Here is an 18,893-nt window from a genome sequence, read left to right on the forward strand (position 1 = left end):
TGGGTCAAAAAGGATCTTGCTGTGATTTATGTCATAGAGCGTTCTGCCTGTGTTTTCCTCTAAGAGTTTGATAGTGTCTGGCCTTACATTTGGGTCTTTAATCCATTTTGAGTTTATTTCTGTGTTTGGTGTTAGGGAGTGTTCTAATTTCATACTTTTATATGTACCTGTCCAGTTTTCCCAGCACCACTTATTGAAGAGGCTGTCTTTTCTCCACTGTATATTCTTGCCTCCTTTATCAAAGATAAGGTGACTGGGCTTCCCTGGTGGCGCAGTGGTTGAGAGTCCGCCTGCCGATGCAGGGGACACGGGTTCGTGCCCCGGTCCAGGAGGATCCCACATGCTGCGGAGCGGCTGGGCCCGTGAGCCATGGCTGCTGAGCCTGCGTGTCCGGAGCCTGCGCTCCGCAACGGGAGAGGCCACAACAGTGAGAGGCCTGTGTACCGCAAAAAAAAAAAAAAATAGATAAGGTGACCATATGTGCATGTGTTTATCTCTGGGCTTTCTATCCTGTTCATTGATCTGTATTTCTGTTTTTGTGCCAGTACCATACTTTCTTGATTACTGTAGCTTTGTATTATAGTCTGAAGTCAGGGAGCCTGATTCCTCCAGCTCCATTTTTCGTTCTCAAGATTGCTTTGGCTATTCGGGGTCTTTTGTATTTTCATACAAATTGTGAAATTTTTTGTTCTAGTTCTGTGAAAAATGCCATTGGTAGTTTCATAGGGATTGCATTGAATCTGTAGATTGCTTTGGGTAGTAGAGTCATTTTCACAATGTTGATTCTTCCAATCCAAGAACATGGTATATCTCTCCATCTATTTGTATCATCTTTAATTTCTTTCATCAGTGTCTTATAATTTTCTGCATACAGGTCGATGACATGATACTATACATAGAGAATCCTAAAGATGCTACCAGAAAACTACTAGAGCTAATCAATGAATTTGGTAAAGTAGCAGCATACAAAATTAATGCACAGAAATCTCTGGCATTCCTATACACTAAGGGTGAAAAATCTGAAAGTGAAATCAAGAAAACACTCCCATTTACCATTGCAACAAAAAGAATAAAATATCTAGGAATAAATCTACCTAAGGAGTTGTAGCCTTTTTGACTGTCCTGCCCTGGGCCTCTCTCCTCCACTTATCAGTGGGCCATCCTGGGAGGAGCCCAGGCTTGGCCCTCTAGACCTGGCCTGCCATTGCACCCCTGTCACTGTCACACTGCATGACATAGTTACTCAGAGCTTTACCTCCTTGGGGATCATGCCTGCCTTTGTCTCATGACAGGTAGGTATCTCAGAGAGAGAGAGAGCAAGGAGAGTGGAGAGAAGGAAAGCCCTTTGAGAAGCTCTGTGCTAGTGCAAGTGCAAGGTGGTGCAAAATCCCTCCCCCCTCCCTGTAACACAGGGCTGGATTCTAACTTGTTTTCAAATTGGAAAGGCTCTTCCCGGGCCCTTTAAGGCCCTTTAAGATCAGACCTTTAACAGTAGCTGATCCCTGAGCAGGAGCCTCCCCTCCCCCCTCATCCATCATGTGCGTCCCTAGACAGTGGGAAAAAGCCTCCTTTGTGCAGCCAGAAAGGGGTTGTTTCGGTCAAGCTTTGATCTGTTAGTGAACTCTGACCATGACCTTGGAGGTTTGAAAAGCAGTCTCTCTCTGATGGCTGGCAGCCAGCAGTCTCAAAAAGCTACGGGGTGGGGGATAGACGAGAAATAACTTGTTTTATGTTTTTACTTTATCTTTTTGGATGAGCTCAAGCACCTTACGCCATGCTCAGAGTCACCAACCAAAAAGGGCAGGTGTTCGGGCCCCAGGGGACAGCTGGGTGGGTCCTGAGTGGGAGCTCTTCCAATGATTTGTCTTAAGTGTGCTGTGCTGGGTGGAGAGGTGATAGCCTTGGTCTTGGGTGAGTGAGCCAGACTCGATTTCCCATATGACTGCCTTTCGCCCCAGGATCATCGCTGCTGTATGCCTTACACCCCCATCTGCATCGCCAAAGCTGTGAAGAATTCTGCTGAATCAGAAGGCATGAGGAGAGCTCACGTGAGTAAAGCAGCCTGTGCAGAAGAGGGGATGCATGGTGGTTAGAAGGCCCAGCTCCCTCACCTGCTGTGTGGCCTTGAGCCTGGCACAAGGTGGGAACTTCTCTGAGCTTTCCAGAGTTAATGAGAGAATGAAATAAAATACTGGATGGGCTAGATCTCTACATAATATAACATAAAACACAAAAGGAGATTGATGACGATAGTGTAGGTGATGGTAATGATGAAGGTGAAGCCTCTGAAGAGGCCTAGATTTGTGTTTCAAGGCCAGCAGTGAATCTAGAAAGATTTGGGGCCCAGAGACGGCTTTTGACAGTGGCCTGTCTTTCCTGCTCCAGTAGTACAGGAATGACCCCTCTGAGGGTGCTCCTGTGTGCTCTGAGGTGGGCCCCTTCCTGATTGTGCCTGAACTACTCAACAGCAAGGGAGCCCTTTCCTCCATAGTGGAAATCGCTGCACACTTGTTCACAGGAAATGCCTGCATGTAAAGCCCTGATTGCTGATGGTTTGTAGCCCTATAAGTGCAGCCCTCTCAGTATCACATTAGGGCTGGGCTTTGAATCTGCCCATCTGATTTTCAGTAATAACTTTAAAAAATGTCTCTGTTATTTGCACAGATTAAAGATGCTGTTGCCCTCTGTGAACTCTTTAACTGGCTGGAGAAAGAGGTGGGTTCTTAGTCTTTGTTTAACACATGGATATAGATTATTCAGAAATTATCTACATGTGATTCGAACTGTGGCTCTGGTTGACCACGAGGTCTAAGATCTTGATCTAATTTTAGTACTCTCTTTTAATAGTTCTTTGTGGAAATTTGGTGTGTGTGTAAAAATTCTTTAATTATGGACAGTAGTAACAAAGATGAAGAAAGAAATTCCTTAACAGAATGGATCCTTTGTGGTTAAGGAATTGTCTTATAACTAAGTGGAGTTTCATTATAAGAAAAAATGACTTACGATATTACAGGCAAGCTGACTGTGTTAAGAGAAAAAAGATCTTTGTGTATGTTTTGAACTTTAAGCCATAAAACTTTTTATATTAAATTGATTCCTGGGCATTAGTTTCTTGCCCTTTCACTCCTTGTAGTTGACAGGAAGGTGATTTCTTTGTGCTCTTATTAAACAATATCATATTTCCTTTAAATATTATATAAACAACTCTTTTAAAGTAGCTTAAATTGGAAGAAGAAAATATCGCCCTGATTCCCACTGGTGTAGCAGTTTTTTCCTCTTCGGCAATTGTTCATCTGTGTACATTGTTTTTTCAACATAAATCATTTTTACATGTGTCTCACTGTACAGCTATGATTTTGTATTTTATTTTATTTACTTATCATAGCGTGAGCATTTTCCATGTGCTTTGAGGTCTTTAAAAAAATGATTCAAATAGAGACTGTGTTTAGTAGCTAGACTGATTTATTTACCCATTCCTTCTATTTTCAAATGTTTTAGATTGTTTAAAATTTTTTTTGCACTTACCTTGTAATAATATCTTTGCATTTATCTTTTTTATTTATTTAGGATCACTTTCTTAGGATGATATCCTAGGTGGGGATGCTTTTTAATTTTTAAATTTAGGTGTATTAAGTTTTGGGAGTTTTCAGGATATAACACTGAGGGAAATAGTTGAATGAAAAATTAAATGTATAGAAACGCTTCTACTTTTAGATGGCTTTGGTAAGAGCCTTTGGAAATTCCCTCCTTGTAAAGATGAGACATATGCTGTGTCCTATAGATTGGACAGTTGGGACATGGGGATTGAGGAAAAAGTAAGCTTTTAATGCACCTCCTATAATATGTAGGAGACGGATGAATTTATCACACCCCAGTGGTTTATAAGCAACTTCCTTATAGGTGCCCAAAGGTGGCGTGACGGAGATCTCAGCTGCTGACAAAGCTGAGGAATTCCGCAGGTAAGGATCTCTTTGGGGGCCCATGAACCTTGTGCTCATTTCCTTGGCAAGTTAAATGAAGCCGGGAGGGCCCCGATTCTTGGCACAGTAAAAACCTTTAAGCCACTCTGCTCTTGTGTATCTTTCTGTTCCAGGCAGCAGGCTGACTTTGTGGACCTGAGCTTCCCAACAATTTCCAGTACGGGACCCAACGGCGCCATCATTCACTACGCGTAAGGCATGCGGAGGAGCACGCTGCCCGGCTTTGCTGCTGCTTCTGCACAGGAGCCTGAGCAGGGGAGAGACATTATTCTACCAGAGGCCCTGGCGCCCACCTCCGTGTGTCTGTTGAGATTGTTCTTATATGGGAAATAGGACCTTGGAGGTCTTATTTTCTCTTCTTTGCTCTAAATCCCCAAGCCTATGCCTGTTGGGAGCCAACTCTTAGGCACAGAGGTTTCGCATTGACATTCTCGTGATGTCAAACGGGTTGTCTCTCTTTCCTTTGAGGCTGTAGTATCTGTATTCATAATCCCTGAATCTTAGTAGTTAGAATTTTTAGTGTTTTTCTTTTCTGACAGTGGCAGCCTTCTTGATGCCCTAGTCCAAACGTCCTGTGAGCTCCATCACCTCCATACCAAAAAAGCTTATCACTAGGTTGTGGAGCACCCTGCTACGGTTGAAGAGATAATCTGTAACCTCTCTTTCCTCCCCAGCCTATGGGGATTTGTACCACATGACCTACAAGAGACCGTGGACCCACAGAGCCATGCATCCCTGCACTGTGAGACAAAGGGGGCGCTGATGTATTTTAGAACTGCTAGACCTGCCTGTAGAGGTGGTGGGAAGTGGGGCTCCAGCTTCAGCTTCACCTGGCTTACGTGGTTCTGCCTCGTGCGGGCATCTTGAGTCCTTTGCTCCCCACCCGTGATGTGCATAGTGAAGGAACACTTGGCTGCCTCACTGTACTGCAGTGCTGTACGTGGGCACAAATTCCTGCCCCCCGCCTTTTTAATCACTTTCAGAGTTTTTAGTCTTGGGACGAATTTTGAAGCTGTTGTGTGGGAGATAGTCACAGATATGTGACTGTAAAGTTCTCTCACATTAATGCCTCTGTTCCAACATTAAAATAGCAAAAGGACTTTAGTTTTATCTTATATTTAATGCAGGTGATGAATTTCCTGGCTGGATACTACTCTAGAATTTTGCATATAATTAACACCATAAATAATTTCAGACCAAGGGGGGAGAATTTTGCTTCTCCTTTGGTGTCTCTTCGTTGTGGCTGTTGGAAGTCTGTTGACAGAGAGGGTGCTGAAACTGGGCCCATGTCTGGTTGTCTTTTCTGCCAGTTGGGCTCGAGTGCCCACTTTCACCCTTATTGCCTGGAAGTGAAGGAGGACCTCTCTGAGAACCTCTCTCGGCTGCAGGGCGGAGACTTGGAATGCTCGCGTCCCTTTTAGCTTTTCCCAGTGCAGCATATTGTCTGGAAAAAGGCATGGAGAAATCAGATCACTTTAAAAAATACCAGATGTTCATTTGAAAAAAGAGCTCTAGCATAAGAGCATCATGGTCCATTCCTTTCCCCAGCAAAAATCCTGTTAGGTTTTCTCCCAGACTGAGACACTGACCTTCTGCCTGTCTGGTGGTCTAGGAAGCAAGTGGGGAGGCACCTGGTGGGATTAGGACTGAGGGAGGGAAGTGGAGGCTGAGGCAGGGGCCTGGACCGCCCCACCCCCCCCGCAAAAAAAAAAAAAGACAAATGACTGCGGCTGCTCTCCTTCCACTTCCCAGCTTGGTCCTATTGCTTCTGTTGATTATTATTTTTTTGTAGCTTTTACAATTATCTGATGAACACTTGTTTTCTTCCAGTCACAAATGGAGGAAGATACAAAGAAATATGTTATTTCCTTCTCCTGAGCTCTTTATCTGTTGGGGAGATAGGTTGACTGGGTCTTTGAATAGTAGAAGGTTAATATTAGTTGAAATAATTAACCTATTGGGTAACTTTAGTGTGATATAATTTAAGGCTTACATAAATTGTTCGCACAGTACAAAGAACTCTTGTATTCCTTCCTCCCAGATTCAGGAAGCATTTACATTTGTGGAATAATTAATTTTTAATTAACTTTCTTAGGCCGGTCCCTGAGACGAATAGGACCTTGTCTCTGGATGAGGTGTACCTCATTGACTCGGGTGCTCAATACAAGTAAGTGAATCGGGGCTGCGTAGAGCTTAACTCCACTGAATCAAGGCAGATGAGTAGGTGGACAAGCCAGGCTCCAGCCGAGAGTGCTCAGCTGGTCATCTCATTCTGCGCCAGCCACTGATGGAATTGTTTCCACGTCTTGTCCTTTTTTTCACCCCTTGTTGAAATAGCCCAGTTGTGATCCTGTTCCCACAAAAGACTGATAGAAATGTTTAGTCCTTGGCTGGAAGCTGTTAAACACTAAATAAATAACTGAAAGTAAGCTTTCAGAACCATTGGGAAGTCTTCTGCTCCAGCCCATACATCACCTGGCAGCTCCCCAGACTTTTAGTGGCCCCAGGGCCTTGTGAAGTGATGGCATAATTTTGAATGAATGAATGAGAAACGAGGGCTGTCCCTGAATTTCTGAATTTCCTTCTTCATGCCTTGCTGCTTTCACAGTCATCATCTAGAATAGTTTCTCAGAGAAACCAAGATTTGGTTGGGTCTTGATGTGGAACCCACGAGGAGGAGAGGAATAGGTGTTGTCTGCATTGAGAGCACACGAGCAAGGCCTTTTACTACTCCTTTCTCCACTTAAGTTGGGACTTTGCCTGGTGGAGATGGAAGCCACAACCTAGCCTTGGGACGTGTGGGTTGGAGTTAATAAAAGCCTAGCGCTAAGGGTATTTGGATTTCTTGGGTAATGGTGTAACTTTGGCTCACTTCTAAATTTTAGCAGTATTCTAGAAGTTACCCTTTCTGTGTCAAGGGGTGGATTAGGGTGTTCTAAAAGATGCATTTGGGTATTTTTAGGGTCCAATAAACTGCTTGCCATCCTGACAGGAGGAATTAGAGTTTGACCTTCTTTTGCTAGAAACAGGTTCCTGTTTACTTTGTCCACCTCCCTTTCATTCATAATCCCAGGGATGGCGTCTTCCGTGAAACAGTCCTCACATTGTAGACCAAGAGTGTGTGTGTCAGGGCCTGACTGAGTTCACTCCCACTACACTGGGCCATCCTTGCATTCACACTTTGTCTCATTTTTTTTTTTTTTAACAATTTCACTGAAATATAATACAGCGTACTCATTTGAAGTGTACAATTAATGGTTTTTAGTTTATTCACGGAATTGTACAACTGTCACCACAATCAATTTTAGAATATTTTCATCACCTCAAAAAAGAAACACCATTCCTGTTAGCAGTCACCTCCCACTCTCCCTACCCAGGGAACCACTAGTGTACTTTCTGTCTGTGTGGATTTGCCTGTTCTGGACATTTCATATACATGGGATTATATGGCCTCAGTGGCTGACTTCCGGCACTTAGTGTAACGTCTTCCAGGTTCATCCAGGTTATAGTGTGTATCAGTACTTCATGCCTTTTTCTTGCTGAATAATATTTCATTGTATGTGTATACTACATTTTGTTTACTCATCAGTTGATGGACATTTAGGTTGTTTCTACGTTTTGGGTATTATGAGTGATGCTGCTATGAACATTCATGTATAAGTTTTTGTGTGGACATATGTTTTCGGTTCTCTTGGGGGTTTACCTAGGAGTGGAATTGCTGGGTCCTAGGGTAACTCCGTGTTTAACCTTTTAAGGAACTGTAAACTGCTTTCCAGAGTGGCTCTACTATTTTATATGTCCACCAGCAGTGCATGAGGGTTCCAATTTCTCCACATCCTCATCTGTCTCACATTTGAGCAAAAGCTTATTCTGAGTGAAAACTAATTTGTCCTTCCTTTTGGAAAGGGATGGAACCACAGATGTGACTCGTACCATGCATTTTGGAACCCCTACGGCCTATGAGAAGGTAAGAGAAAACTCGAGAGGCCCTCTCTGCTCTTTGACAGTTCTCTCTTGTGAAAAGGATTGTATACATAAGTAAAAATTATATGTGGGACAATAAAATAGCTCATGACTGTGGAATCAGGCTATCTGCTTTATGACATCCATTTAATTATTGGAGAGATTTTAAAAGCATTCTGTCTGCTAAGGTCAGAGTGGCTCAGATTCAAGTTTTAATAGCTTTGGCCTTCTCTTCAGTCAGGAAGTTTCTTTGGGGAAGGGAGTGGGGTAGTGAAAATATGCCTTTTTACGAACAGTGGCTAGATTTCATTCTGAAAGCTACCCCCGTTCTTTTTTCAAGTTCAGCATTCCTATTTGTAGACTCAACTCGCTAGGAACCCTCTGAAATGACATGCACTGCTCAGTTTCTGGTCTGTCTGGCATGGAAAAGAGGAAACAGCTATAAGGTAGAGAGATGTGTACCATGAGTCTGGAGACCGGGCTTCAGATCTTCTCTGCTGTTTACAGACTCCATGACCTTGAACTGAACACTTAAACCATCCATAAAAGCGGTGAGAAGAGTACTCACCTCCAAGGCTGGCTGTGAAGGCTCTGTGAGCCCAGCAGGTTGATAGTCACTGCTTGGCAAATACTGGTTGAATCTCTGAGTATATCTCTTTTTCCAGGGAGCTCCTTCAGGAAGCTTGTCCAGGGAAGAGGGCTTTATTGGATAGAGCAGGGCACATTTCCCAGAGTTGGTCCCTTGTGTCATTCATTTGCAGGCACCAGCAGATGAAGAAGGGTGTGACCTTGGGTCCAGATACCTACCTTTGGTGTGACTCTTCTTGTACTGTGTTCAATCCAGACCAGATTGAACAGTGTGGGGTTTAGTCCTGACTCTGCACCTTACTGGCAAGCCACTACCCTTCCAAACAGCACTTTTCTTGTCCAGGCAGTAGGGACTAAACCCTGAGTATAGATGGTGGTGAGGTGCACAGAGGTTGAAGCAGGGCTGCCTGGCTCCAAGGCCACATGCTGCCACTTATGAACTGCGTGACCTGGCATTCATCTATGAAGTGGGGGTGGCAAGAGTGCCTCCAATAAGAAGTGTGGGATTAAACGCACAGTGCTGTGCACATCATGCCTGGCAGAGGAGTAGCTCAGTAAGCGTTAGCTAGTGTCATCTGTACTTTTTAGTACTTTTCCCCAGTCTTTCCGAGGCTCAGATGGCAGAGAGTATGGCAGAATGTTCATTACAAGGGAAAGACTTGTGGGGTCATCTCCCAGTCAGTTCTCTTTTATTAAATGGAATTTCAAGATTTTCTGGAAAATTGGTACCAAGGCCAAGGTTTTTCTACACCACCAGATTTTTTTCCTTTTTCCTCTGATTTTCTCTGCGGTATTGCTACAAAACCTTCGGAGGCAAGGTTTTCAGAGCTACCCGAAAACGACAGGATTAAAACGTCTGTGCCAGTCCTGAACACGCCCTCTGGGTTTTCTTTGGCAGGAATGCTTCACATGTGTCCTCAAGGGCCACATAGCTGTGAGTGCAGCTGTTTTCCCGACTGGAACCAAAGGTAGGTGATTCCTTCAATCATATGGCAGGCATCAGACGTGTCTAAGTTTGGGTGGAAGAACATGTCCTTCCCTTGCCGTACCAGCCCCCAGCCTACTTCAGGCCCATCCTGGGCAAATGGGGGTGCTGCATGGACTGAGCTGAGAGGACCTCCAGGGAGCCAGGCTTCGGACTGGGCCCAGGGTCAGGTGTGAGCCTCCCTCGTGACCAATTATGGTGTCGGGTGACCCATGTGGGTGGCTCCCAGGAGAGGGCAGCAGGGCATGACGGCCTCAGGGCCCCAGTGGATGTTGGCGCAGCCTCCTGTCTGCCCTTCAGTGCTGGGCCAGTGCCTCCTTTCAGGACCCTCATTGGGATTTACTTTACTGAGAACCTGACTTGAGACATATACCTTTTTGCATGAGGATGGGTGGGTGGGCCATTGCACGGGGAGTTGACGAGACCTGGGCCTTGAGTCTGCTTAGGCTGGGCTGCACTCATCTCCCTGGGCACCACTTTCCTCACGCTTGCAGTCTGGTTAGAATCTCATCTTGTAATTCTGAAACTGTAGGGTCCCAGCACTGGGAAGGGAACGTCCATGTCATCTACTGCAGTCCTTACCTGCTACAGGCGACCATTCCTCACCAGCATCCTCCAGCTTCAGACTGAGCTCTGACTGGTGGGGGAGCTGCCCTCCTCAGGAGCTCTGACTGTGAGAAAGTTCTTTGTGTTGGGCTGAAACCTGAATCCTCCAGTAACTTTTACTCGCTGGTTTCTGTTTCACCTTCTGCAGCCAAACATAACAAATGTAATCTCCAAAGTGCTTTGCAAGTTGAAAAGTACTGTACAGAATCACCGAGTGCTTCTTGCTGTGTCTTTCAGGCCACCTTCTTGACTCCTTTGCCCGCTCAGCTTTATGGGATTCTGGCCTGGATTACCTGCACGGGACGGGACACGGTGTTGGGTCTTTTCTGAATGTTCACGAGGGTCCTTGTGGCATCAGTTATAAAACATTCTCTGATGAGCCCTTGGAGGCCGGCATGATTGTCACTGATGGTAGGTGTCCCTCACCTAGAGGGTGTGCATGGGTCCTCTGGCCTTTCTGAAAGCTCTTTGTTGTTTCTTATATTTTCATTATTATAAAGTAAATTGGAAATAATTTCCCCCTCCTGAATTAAACAACAACAAACAACAACCTTTTTTGATTATAAAAGTGATAAATATTCATTGTAGAAGAAGTGAGACTATGGAACAGTATAAAGAAGAAAATGATAATCATTTGTAATCCAGACACCCAGGGGAAACATGGCTTAATAATTTGCTATGTTAGCTTCTTGTCTTTTCCCATGTCGTTACCACATCTTTGTGAATGTATTTTACTGCCTGCATCATTGTGTCTTATGGATATGCCCCATCATTTATTTGGCGGATCCTCTGTTATTGTACTCCCTACCCTGCAGCCAGTTCTCAGGAACTTCTGAGCCTTTCTCTGTCTGGACCTCAAGTGCCTATTAAAAGTGCCCTGCGGGAGGAGGCGTCTCTGGGCTCTTACACCCAGATCGAGTGGCCCTTCATCTGTTTCTTGGGAAGCGCTGTCGTCCCAGGAGTGCAAGCTTCTCTGTGCTTATCTGCATGGTGGGCTGTTTCTCATTTTGGGGTTTGGTTTGTTTTAGAGCCAGGGTATTATGAAGACGGGGCTTTCGGAATTCGCATTGAGAATGTTGTCCTGGTGGTGCCTGTGAAGACCAAGGTGAGTAATTAGGTTTTTGTTTTTTAAATTCCCTTATTCCTTAATGGGGGAGGATGAGGACTTTTGTCCTTGGAACCAAGAGCATGTCATTCTGGGGCCAGAATGGAGCCTCCTTCCCCTGATAGTGGTGCCTCTCCTGGAATTCATTCTCCTCTGCAGAGCCAGAAGGAGAATCCTTAGTGAACTGGGACCCTGAACTGGACCTCGTGGAGCCCCAGGCAGCCCCCTGCTGCTGTTAGTTGGGCTCCAGAGCTTACTGGAGGCAGCTTCTTGTCGTCAAGCCGCCTCTGCTGTGGGGGAGGGGTGCTCACTTAAAGGCCCCTTCCAGACACTGAAGCAGAATCTCCAGGGCTGGGGCCCGGGAACTATTTTCAACAAATGCCCCAGATGATTTTTATCAGGTAAAGCTGAGGAGGCCTGAGTTACCCCCTGGGTCGGGCCCCACAGGTGTGGTGCCCTCTGGAAGACAGGTGTGTCACCCTCTCCCCATCACGTTACCAAGAGGTCACAGGCTTTAGGTGCTGGGCTTGACCTAGAAGACCTGTTTGCTTCTCCTCCATGGGTGATTTTGGAAATGGAACCGTTGGAGGGAGGTGGCTTCCTCAGTCTTCAGGGAAGCTGACTGCAGGAGTCTGCTCTCTGCTTGCACACTGATGTCACTCTTCTTGAGAGTGGCCTCTCCCCTCACTCCCACAGGCCCCGCCAGGAACAGAGACCCAGCGTGCCCTGTGTACCCTGGCCATTCCATGCCACGTGCACCGGACAGACCTGTTACCTGTCACCTGATGGGCCTGGCTGGGTCAAGGCGGGCTGCACGGTTGATGTTAAAAAAAAGGGATCTGCTGGGGAACTTATGCCTTAGCAGAGGCTCGAGAACCAAAACCAGAGATCCCCCTGCTTCCAGACACCCTCTGTGCCTCTTCTCCATCACAGCAGGCAGGAGCCTTGTGGACCTGCTGCTGGGAGCCCCTCAGCACTCTTTGGCTTTTCCTGGTGGCACAGGCTGTGGTTTGCACAGTGGAGCAGCTCTTGGAAAATGGCATCCGCTGTGTTCATCGTGTCTCCCGTGTCTGTTAAAAATGGTGACCAGCTAACCACGTCTCGATTCCTGGTTACACCTGGCTCTGAGGGACGGTCCTGTCAGGTGGGAGTGACCTCGTGGCGGGTCATTGTGGTAAAGAGGAGTAAAAGCTTCTGTTTTCTTCCTTCTCCCACAGTATAACTTCAGTAACCGGGGAAGCCTGACCTTTGACCCTCTAACTTTGGTTCCGATACAGACCAAAATGATAGATGTGGATTCTCTTACAGACAAAGAGGTAACAAGGAAGCCTTGGGGGAGGGCAGAAGCGTGTGGGGTGGAGAGCTGCCCTACATTCTCTCCTCCGCTGTCACTTTTAAGTTAGAGCCTAGACCAGCTGAGTTGGAAAATCCTAGGTCTCCTGAGGACTGGAGGTGCTTTTCCTGTATTTTTGGGTCTCGAGGTAGATACAGCCCTGCTCTCCTCACTGCTGGGGATGGTAGGGCTTCACAGGGGGGAATGAATGGTGTGCTGTTGCTTTCCAGGAGGGCCAGAGCCATAGCTGCCCTGAGGCGTGTTTAGCAAACATGGGCATGTGTCTTCCCTGCATTTTTGTGGGTGGGTGGGGCCATTGCACACGCCAGATTGTTTTCTTGTGTTGCGTGAAACTAAGGAACTGAGAAGCAAACGCTATTACCATATGCCGAGTTTTGTCACAGGCAGGGAGGGAGGTTGCTCTGGGCTCTGAAACCCGTCACAGCAGACGCACAGCAGCGCTCACCTGTCAGGCTCAGAGGGTGACAGGTCTTGGAAGCCCTGCAAATCCCAGCACGGGTCCCCAGGCTCATGAGGCCAGGTGAGGCGGCAGGCCCAGGAACCTGGAGTAAGGCTTGAGGGATGGGGCAGGTGATCAGGGTCAGAGCAGGGACAAGGGTCAAAACAGGGTGGAAACACCACCACCCTGTCTGTCTGCTGTGAAGTGGTCAGGCCCAAGCCAGGAAGCCAGAAGCCAGGAGGACAGGAATTCCAGAGCAAGGCAGGCAGGCAGCAGTGCAGCAGAAGGCAAAGGCAGGCGCGTGGTGCAGCACTCGAGGGATGAGAAGTTCTTGTTACCAGAGGCAGCCACTGGCCTCACCCCAGGGGCTTCTGAGGCAGAAACGTCCCCTCAGTGGAGCCTGCGTGGGCCCTGTGCTTGGCACTAGAGGAAAGCGCCTCTGAGGGCTGAGGAGCTCCCTTCTGCAGGGCTGTGGAACGGGCTCCTCCCAGCCAGACGCTCCCCTCTGCCCCATCCAGCTCACAGTGGGTGACAGAGGAAGGTCATCCACTTGCTGCTTCGATTGCCTCTGTGCTTGGGCTCCTCATCTTGACCGCCAGGGCCTCGATTCAGCCAAACGTTCCCGCTCACAGCACCCAAACGAGCCCTGCTGATGCTGGTTTATTCAGGCTGTAGATGGATACAGAACAGGCAGCAGCCTGTCAGCAGCACAGTGTCAGGTGTGTCTTTTCAGCGGGAAGAGTCTCTCCTGCGGCCCTGGGCCTCTTCTCCGGTCCCACAGGGCTGGCTTAGGTGAGAGGGGGTGACAGCACAGAGGTGAGCACGGCAGCCACCCTGCTCACAGCCCTCTGCCCAAGGAGCCAGTCTCTTCTTGTGGCCCTCGAGCACAGCTTCCAGGGTCTTAGCAAGGGACCCTCTACTAATAAGTCACTTTACCCTCTTGGAAGCCCAAGGCTGTGGCATCTGCCAGGTGATTCCAGGTCACATAGGCCTTGCTGTCCGCGTGAAGTGTACCAGTCAGGAGACATTTCTCCCGCGTGACCTTCCACTTTATCCAGGGAAACAGTGCATGAGGAAGGTTAAGCGAGGCCATTTTTCCTTGGGGGAGAGTCTTTTTAACCTGTGACTCTCCCGTGACATTGGACAGAGACCAGTGCTGTCTGCCTGGTCCAGTGTTCATCACTGTACCTTACATGCCCCAATCACTGAACTATTCTTTTAGCCAGTTAGTTTTTATAGGACAGATAATATCTTCTTACTTTGGAATCATTAGCAAGTTTCCACAAATTACAAGTAGAGGACAGTATTTAATATTCCAAGCAGAGTGTATTTATTATCTCTTTTAGCAAAAATGTTCATTTCCCATATACCACTCAGTAAATCTGGGGCTTCATTCTGTCTTAAGGCATCGTAATACCCCACAGCAAGATGCTGTCCATTGGGCTTTTAAAGTACCAGTCATTGCCCTTTACCGTCTCCCAGTCTTAGAAACTTTAGGGAGTTTTGGGGTTAGTGCTGCATTCCCATCGATTAGTCACCAGGTGGCAGCAGAGGACTTTGGTTGGACATGAATGTGTGTGCTGCAGGCTGCCAAGGCCTTTGTGACGTTGCTCCAGCCCGCTGCGGGTGCCCCAGCTTGCCCCAACCAAAAGGGTCCTGGGAGTGTCTCTGTGGCCCCAGGCTTGCTCCTGTCTGCACTGTTGAGCTGCTTTGGACGGCAGGCTGCCTTACAGCCCTGCCTGGCCTTGCTGCTGACATGCAGCCGTTTGCTTGTGTTTGATATCCCACCCCTCTTCCCCACCTCTTACCCGTGGGCATAGGAGCACCAGTTGGGTCAAAGTCATTGGCGACACCAACCCGTCTGTCTGACGTGATGTGGTCAGGCCCCCTTCGGGGCAGTGGAGAGCGTGGGTTGTCGTCCTCTTGGCAGAACGGGCTTCCCTCCAGCCCTCATCCTCTCTCACTCCTCACCCGGAGGAGATTGGCAGAACCCTTGTCATCAGGTTCAGCGCATCAAGTACCCCCCGCCCCGTCCCAACAGACAGACAGACAGACACACACACACCCCAAGTCCGGTCAGGTTCCATACTTTACCTCTTTTCTATCTCCTGGTGTGGTGGCTCCATTCATTTGAGGCTCTGAAGGTCAAGCTTACTCCCAGCCTCACCCTGCAGCAGCGCAGGCCTTGACCTCCAAAGGCTTTGGGCGCATCCAGACGGCCACACTCACAAGACCCTCACCGGCTTGACCGATCCTAGTTTATTCAGCTTTGTAGGCGGACACGGGATAGGAAACTCAGCGTGTTGGCAGGACAGCCTCAGGTGTGTCTTCACAGCAGCTGAGGCAACCAGGGTGGGTGCAGGAGCTGTGAGACCCCTGCCCCCACTCTCTCGTCATGGCTTCCAGGGGTGCTGTCGAGGGGGACACCCAGTTACAGGTTACTCTGCATCCAGAGCCACGGCTTACCGTCAGGCATTCGTGGTTCCCTCACCGTCACTCCAGTCCACATGCAGGTGGTTCCAGGAGCATTTCCACCGTCGGCCATGTGGCCTCGTCCCATCTGTTTCCAGGGAGGTAGAACGCAAGGAGGTCGCTTGTCCATGAGCAGGGAGAAAGGGTTTTGTGCGCCTTTACTCTCATCCTGTGATCTCAGCACATGGTGCCTCACTGCTCGCTGCGCAGCCTTTGGTGAAGGTGTGATGGTGAGACCACGTCTGTATTCCTTCCCTCTTGCAGTGCGACTGGCTCAACAACTACCACCTGACCTGCAGGGACGTGATCGGGAAGGAACTGCAAAAACAGGGCCGCCAGGAAGCCCTCGAGTGGCTCATCAGAGAGACGCAGCCCATCTCCAAACAGCATTAATACCTGTTTTTTTTTTTTTTTTTTAAACGCTCTGGGGAAAGGAAGAAGCCTGGCCCACCCCTGACATCTTTTCCCTTTCTCTCCTTCTTCCTTACCTTCCCGTTTTACTTTTAGACTCTGAGAAGAACTGAAAATCTTCTTATCCTCTTTGATATTTTCTTGCAAACACTCGATCTTTTATGAATTTTTTTAAACTTGTTGAGAATGAGCCAAGAATAAATTGCTGTCCCAGAAGGAGGATCGCCACAAAGCCAAAAGCCTGATCCGGGGGATGCCCCGAGCAGCTGCAGGGAGTCCTCTGGCCAGCGATGGTGAAGCAGTGAGTGCTCTGCGACAGTCACGTTCCAGGTGCTAGTCCCTTGTTCATGATCCCCTTCATGCGCACGAGACTGTATTTATGACCAGTGAATAAAATGTCAGAACGTGCTTCATCTCCGCCGTCTCTCTTCTTCCGGCACCATCCACCCTGTGTGTGGGGTGGGCTCACGTCCAGGGCACGTTTTCTAGGTGGAAGGACCCCTTTGAGGAGAGATTCCCTGGCCTCCCTGCATATTTTCTGACTTAATTTCAAGCCTCTTAAGTCTTTTCTCTAGAAAACCTAATATTTTGTTGAGTATTCTAAGTTTTTCTTTCCAGATTTTAAAATATGTCATTGATATTAAAAAACAACAACAACAACAAAAAATCATGTCGAAAGTGGCAGTCTACTGTGGTCTACCCTACAGTGGACGGTGCAGGCGTCTCATTGTCTCACTACTTACAGACAGTGGTCTTTGGCAGGTGCCTGCTACTCCCTATCTGGCTTTCTCTGGACTTGCGCACGAGGGGCAGCCTGAAGGGCCGGCAGAGCTAAAGCCTCCGAGGCCTCAGACCATGATGGTTGGGCATGGGAAAGCAGACTCCTCTTCCCTTGGCTGGGATGTCCGAGGCGTGGTCTACACTGCCTCCTGGGGTTTCTCAGTGGGACTGAGCCCTCCTTGCCCACTGTGGGAACTTGTTCAATAACACACCGTTTATTTTCTTCCTTCCCTTCTGCGTCTTACTCTCCCTTTCTCCCACCAGTGTTTCCTGGAGCCGTCTCCCATTAAACCACTTACATGCAAATCCTTGTCTTTGGGTCTGCTGCTTTAGGAACCCAAGTCATACCCCATAGGTATAACCACTATTTGCTATGTATTTTTGCCAATTTCTTTCTTTGTATTTAGCGTTCAGTAATATATAGAAAAAGTATGTGTGCATGGATAAAAGAATATTTATGCACACATACACATCATATGCACAGACATTGGGCCATTCTGTACATATGCAATTTCCTTTTTTCTTTTCTTTTGCGGTACGCGGGCCTCTCACTGTTGTGGCCTCTCCCATTGCGGAGCACAGGCTCCGGACACGCAGGCTCAGCGGCCATGGCTCATGGGCCCAGCCGTTCCGCAGCATGTGGGATCTTCCCGGACCGGGGCACGAACCCGTGTCCCCTGCATCGACAGGCGGACTCTCAATTACTGCGCCACCAGGGAAGCCCTATTGATTGATTTTTAAATGTTAACCCAAACTTGCATTCCTGTGACACCTCCCACTTGGTCATAATTTTTTGGCTTTTTAAATATATTGCTGGATTCACTTTCTTAATTTTTAAAAAATAATTTTAAAACATCCATGTTCACAAGGGATGTCAGCCTGTAGTTGTCTTTTCTTATAATATCTTTGTCGTACACTGATCTTTATATGTTTATCATTGTTTTTAAATGTAAGCATTCAAAGTTATAACTTTTCCTACAGACACTTCTTTTTATTTTATTATTTAAATTGAGGTATAGTTGAGATACAATATTATATAAGTTTCAGGTATACAACATAGTGATTCACAATTTTTAAAGGTTGTATTCCATTTATAGTTATTATAAAATACTGGCTATATTCCCTGTGCTGTACATGGATATATTGCAGACACTTCTTTAATTGCATCATATGTATTTTGATATGCTGTTTTAATTTTCATGAATTCAACATTTTTTCTCATTTCTTTTGTGATTTCTTCTTTGACACATAGGCTATTTAGAAATATGTTAATTTTTAAATATTTGGAGATCTTTAAGACATCATTTTGTTATTAATATCTAATTTAGTTGTATTTTGGTCAGAGAACATACTTTCTTTGATTTCAGTTTTTAAAAACGTATTGATTCTTGTTTTATTGCTTAGCATCTGGTCTGTTATGGCGAGTGTTAGATGTGAAATTGAAAACAATGTGCATTCAGCAGTTTGGGGTAGAATGTTCTATAGATATCCATTAGGTCAAGTTAGCTATAGAATAAAGATAGGATGTTATAGCTATTCTATTATGGCCAGGAGCAAGATCCCCTTCATTACATTTGAATGTACATCCTATAATTAAACCAGATTGAAACAGGTTCCCAAATCCATCTTGAATCAAATGTAACACTAATCCATATTTAGAGATTGTTCCTGACCCACTGCTTTCAGCTGGTTCCTTTCTAAAAAGGTATCAACATACTTTTTGGTATCAACATAATTTTTTTCCCACTGAAAGCAAGTAAAACAAGAGGTCCAAATTATTAACTCTGGCTCCATCACCACGTAGAACTATGTATTTAAAAAATGACCAAAGATAAGTTTACAACTTCTAGATAATATTACATTTTGTAGATAGAGAAGTTAATTTTATTAATGGCTATAATTCAGAAATTATTTACTATGATAAATAAAGGAATTGAAAATTATGGTTAAGATAAGGAGTTTCTTACCTCCACCTATATCCAGAATCCCATTAAAAATAACTCTGTTGGGACTTCCCTGGTGGCGCACCAAGGTAGGGGACATGGGTTCAAGCCCTGGTCTGGGAGGATCCCACATGCTGCGGAGCAGCTAGGCCCGTGTGCCACAACTACTGAGCCTGTGTTCTGGAGCCCATGAGCCAACTACTGAGCCCGCGTGCCACAACTGCTGAAGCTCGCGCACCTAGAGCCCGTGCTCCGCAACAAGAGAAG

The 18,893-nt window shown here is 46.7% G+C and overlaps 1 protein-coding gene across 2 annotated transcripts in view; it reads left to right on the forward strand.

Moving 5' to 3' along the window:
* XPNPEP1 (X-prolyl aminopeptidase 1) overlaps window positions 1–16,305 on the forward strand; it is a 54,352-nt gene extending 38,047 nt beyond the window's left edge. For both annotated transcript variants that reach the window (XM_082854671.1, XM_082854672.1), the window contains 11 exons: window positions 1,959–2,048; window positions 2,665–2,715; window positions 3,901–3,959; window positions 4,094–4,171; window positions 6,076–6,147; window positions 7,887–7,947; window positions 9,430–9,499; window positions 10,360–10,533; window positions 11,151–11,227; window positions 12,445–12,543; window positions 15,757–16,305. In XM_082854671.1, the coding sequence (XP_082710797.1) occupies window positions 1,959–2,048; window positions 2,665–2,715; window positions 3,901–3,959; window positions 4,094–4,171; window positions 6,076–6,147; window positions 7,887–7,947; window positions 9,430–9,499; window positions 10,360–10,533; window positions 11,151–11,227; window positions 12,445–12,543; window positions 15,757–15,885 (960 nt within the window). In that variant the 3' untranslated portion in view covers window positions 15,886–16,305. The remainder of the gene's footprint in view (window positions 1–1,958; window positions 2,049–2,664; window positions 2,716–3,900; window positions 3,960–4,093; window positions 4,172–6,075; window positions 6,148–7,886; window positions 7,948–9,429; window positions 9,500–10,359; window positions 10,534–11,150; window positions 11,228–12,444; window positions 12,544–15,756) is intronic.
* Window positions 16,306–18,893: the final 2,588 nt, after the last annotated feature.

The sequence above is a fragment of the Leucopleurus acutus genome, assembly GCF_964270905.1.
Source record: "Leucopleurus acutus genome assembly, chromosome: 14".
Taxonomy (NCBI): Eukaryota; Metazoa; Chordata; class Mammalia; order Artiodactyla; family Delphinidae; genus Leucopleurus; species Leucopleurus acutus.